The sequence below is a fragment of the Triticum dicoccoides genome, chromosome 3B (genome assembly GCF_002162155.2).
Source record: "Triticum dicoccoides isolate Atlit2015 ecotype Zavitan chromosome 3B, WEW_v2.0, whole genome shotgun sequence".
Lineage (NCBI taxonomy): Eukaryota > Viridiplantae > Streptophyta > Magnoliopsida > Poales > Poaceae > Triticum > Triticum dicoccoides.
Window position 1 is genome coordinate 77,732,347 of NC_041385.1, and position 2,707 is coordinate 77,735,053.

The 2,707-nt window shown below is 50.5% G+C and overlaps 1 protein-coding gene across 1 annotated transcript; it reads right to left on the reverse strand.

The window, feature by feature from the left end:
• Nucleotides 1-270: 270 nt before the first annotated feature.
• On the reverse strand, nt 271-977 carry LOC119280846 (light-regulated protein, chloroplastic-like). Its single transcript, XM_037561552.1, has 3 exons — nt 756-977; nt 487-645; nt 271-394 (listed from the first exon to the last, which is right to left on the reverse strand). Exons 1-3 carry the CDS (start codon nt 926-928, stop codon nt 322-324), a joined length of 405 nt encoding a protein of 134 aa, XP_037417449.1. The 5' UTR covers nt 929-977; the 3' UTR covers nt 271-321.
• Between the last annotated feature and the right edge of the window lie 1,730 nt (nt 978-2,707).

Here is a 2,707-nt window from a genome sequence, read left to right on the forward strand (position 1 = left end):
AGCGCTTGTGTCTGTACTGATGCTAATTTTTTTTTATGTTTTTGGTTGATGACTACATCTCGTTTATCGGAGGTGCTCATAGGGGTAGGGTGTGCGTGCGTGCGTTCATAGGGGTGAGTGTATGCGCGTGTATATGAGCGCTTGTGTCTGTACTGATGCTAATTTTTTTTTATGTTTTTGGTTGATGACTGCATTTCGTTTATGTGCAATACAGTACAGATAGCGTAGCAGCATGTTTTTCCTTATTATTCACATGATACATCGATAGATCCCTGCTAAGAAGCAGTGCAACTTGATGGATGTACTCCTGCTACTAGCTAGCTACTTGGTGGTTTGGTAGGGCGCCTCGCAGAACTCGCCGCCAAGGTCGTCGCACGCCTCGTCCGGGAACACCCTGCATCCATCCATCCACACACAGTTTCCCGTTATAGTGACATCCTGACAGGTGAAGTGCTCCAGATAATATGATTGTGAAGGCAGGGTTACGTTTTTGGCTCGTCGTAGGCTAGGTACTCCCTCTCCACCTCCGGCGCCCTCGCCGCGGCAGCCGGGCCGCCGGTGCCGGCGCCGAGCTTTATCTCCGGGTACATCTGCGCGTCGCAGGCCTCGCCGCCGACCAGGTCGCAGGCCTCCATGGGGAACACCCTGCACCCCGCATTGGCCACACGATATGGCAACCACCAGATGGCAGATGATGATCGGTTCGGCTCAAGCTTAACTAACCAAGGAGGAGGGAGTGAGAGAGAACGTACTACGAGACGTTGGAGCTGTAGTCCGCCTCCGGCGCCGCCGCGGCCGACGCACGGACGCCAACACCCACAATCCTCCTGCCGCCGCCGGCAACGGTGGCGCTACTCCTCCTCGCCGCCGGCCTGCCCCTTACGGCGACAGGAAGCACGGCCGACAAAGCAACGGCAGCCTGCATCATCTTCTGGTTAATCTGATCCTGTCTATCTAGAAATCTGAATACGAGGTTGTGGTGCTTTTTGTAGTTAGCTCCGACGATCAGGCTAAGGACAACTCCGCCGCGCGACCCATCTTGTCCCGTGCGTCCGTTTAGAGTAAAACGGACGAATAGCGCGGCCCAACGCGCGGCCTTAAACGGACAAATGTCCGGAATCTATCCGTTTTCGACCCATCCCCGGTCCAAAGTTGCGCTCGGTTTGGGGTGAAACGGAGACGCGCGGATGGCCGCGACGCACGACTAGGCCCGGCCCGGATGGGGGGGCAGGGGGGCGGCCGCCCCGGGCCCCCGAAATCAGGGGGGCCCCCACGTATGGTGTGCTCTCTGTATCCAGCCCGTGTGCTCTCGGCTAATTTTGGTGCAATAGTGAACATTAGCTGTGGGCAAGTAAATCAGCGATTAGCTAAATTGGTGGAGTTTCCCTCGCGCAGGTCCGCGCATAACGACATGAGCGATCGACCTAGCGACATATCCCGCAAGCCCTAGAGCGAACCCGTCGCCGACACAGCCTCCTCCCGCGGAGTCCTCCCCCGATGATTTCTCATCCAATGGCGGATGGAGTAATTTCATGTTCATCGCCCTGGAGAGGAGTAACAACACCACCGGCCCTGGCAGGCAGTTTTAAAGATCAGGTTAGCATCTTCCTGATGCATCATCCAACGGAGCTAGCTAGATTGATATGTGACTAGTTGGTGACAGAGTTATTAGATCAAGTGAATTAGCGGAGAGGAGTAGGACGTAGTTGTCCTTCTGACTAATCTTTTTAATGCAATCCTTTGGATTAATTAATCTGGTCATGTTGGAGATCGATGAAAGATGAGGGGAGAAGATGTCTAGAATCCATGGGATAATGATACTCCCTCAATTCCAAAATATAGTGCGCCCGCGCTTCCCGAGGTCGAACTTTGACCACAAATTTAACGAACAAGACCGATTGCGGCGGGAGAAAAAGTTACATAATTAAAAACTTCTTTCGAATACGAATTCACTGAAATAATTTTTGCTCCCGCCGCAATCGGTCTTGGTAGTTAAATTTACGGTCAAAGTTGAAGCACGGGGATAGAGAAAGCACTACATTGTGGAATGGAGGGAGTAATAGGCAAGCTGAAATTAGTTGGAGGATTCATGGTCGATTCAATATGATTAGGTGGCAAAATTAATTTTTAGTGTTGCAAATTATGAAGCTATTCTACCCGCGTGCCACCAAGAGCAGTTCAAATTAGTTTTTGTGAGCCAAACTATGAAATATACAATGAATGAAACTTCCTTGTCAAAATCTTAGCAAAAGTGAGAAATAATAATAATAATAATAATAATAATAATAATAATAATAATAATAATAATAATAATAATAATAATAATATCTAATTAGAACCTGGAACTAAGTCGACCAGCTGGTTTTGCACTCCATGATAATTTTTTATAATTTTGAATGAATATAAGGAACCTGGAATTAACAACAATTCATGCTTAAATTTTATCTAAACATGCACATAATGATTATAATTTTGGATATATAAAGGGCCCCCGATTGTATTTTCGCCCCGGGCCCCTGAAATCTCAGGACCGGCCCTGCGCACGACCTTGTCCCCCCCCTCCCCCGTGGCCCGCCTGTCGGGGCACTAGCAGTCCCCCCTCCCAACGCTTCGACCCTGTCTCTCCCGCCCCGCCCCGCCGCCGGCGCCGCCGCTATTCTCTGGCCGCCTCCTCACCGCGCAGCCCTCGGCCGTCCATACCAAACCA

Excerpts from the sequence above, each read along its gene's own strand:
- LOC119280846 (XM_037561552.1), bottom strand. The coding sequence starts at position 928 with ATGATGCAGGCTGCCGTTGCTTTGTCGGCCGTGCTTCCTGTCGCCGTA. Across the intron at positions 646-755 it reads GACTACAGCTCCAACGTCTC|GGTGTTCCCCATGGAGGCCT; the intron begins GTAGTACGTTCT and ends TGCGGGGTGCAG. Across the intron at positions 395-486 it reads GCCTACGACGAGCCAAAAAC|GGTGTTCCCGGACGAGGCGT; the intron begins GTAACCCTGCCT and ends GGATGGATGCAG.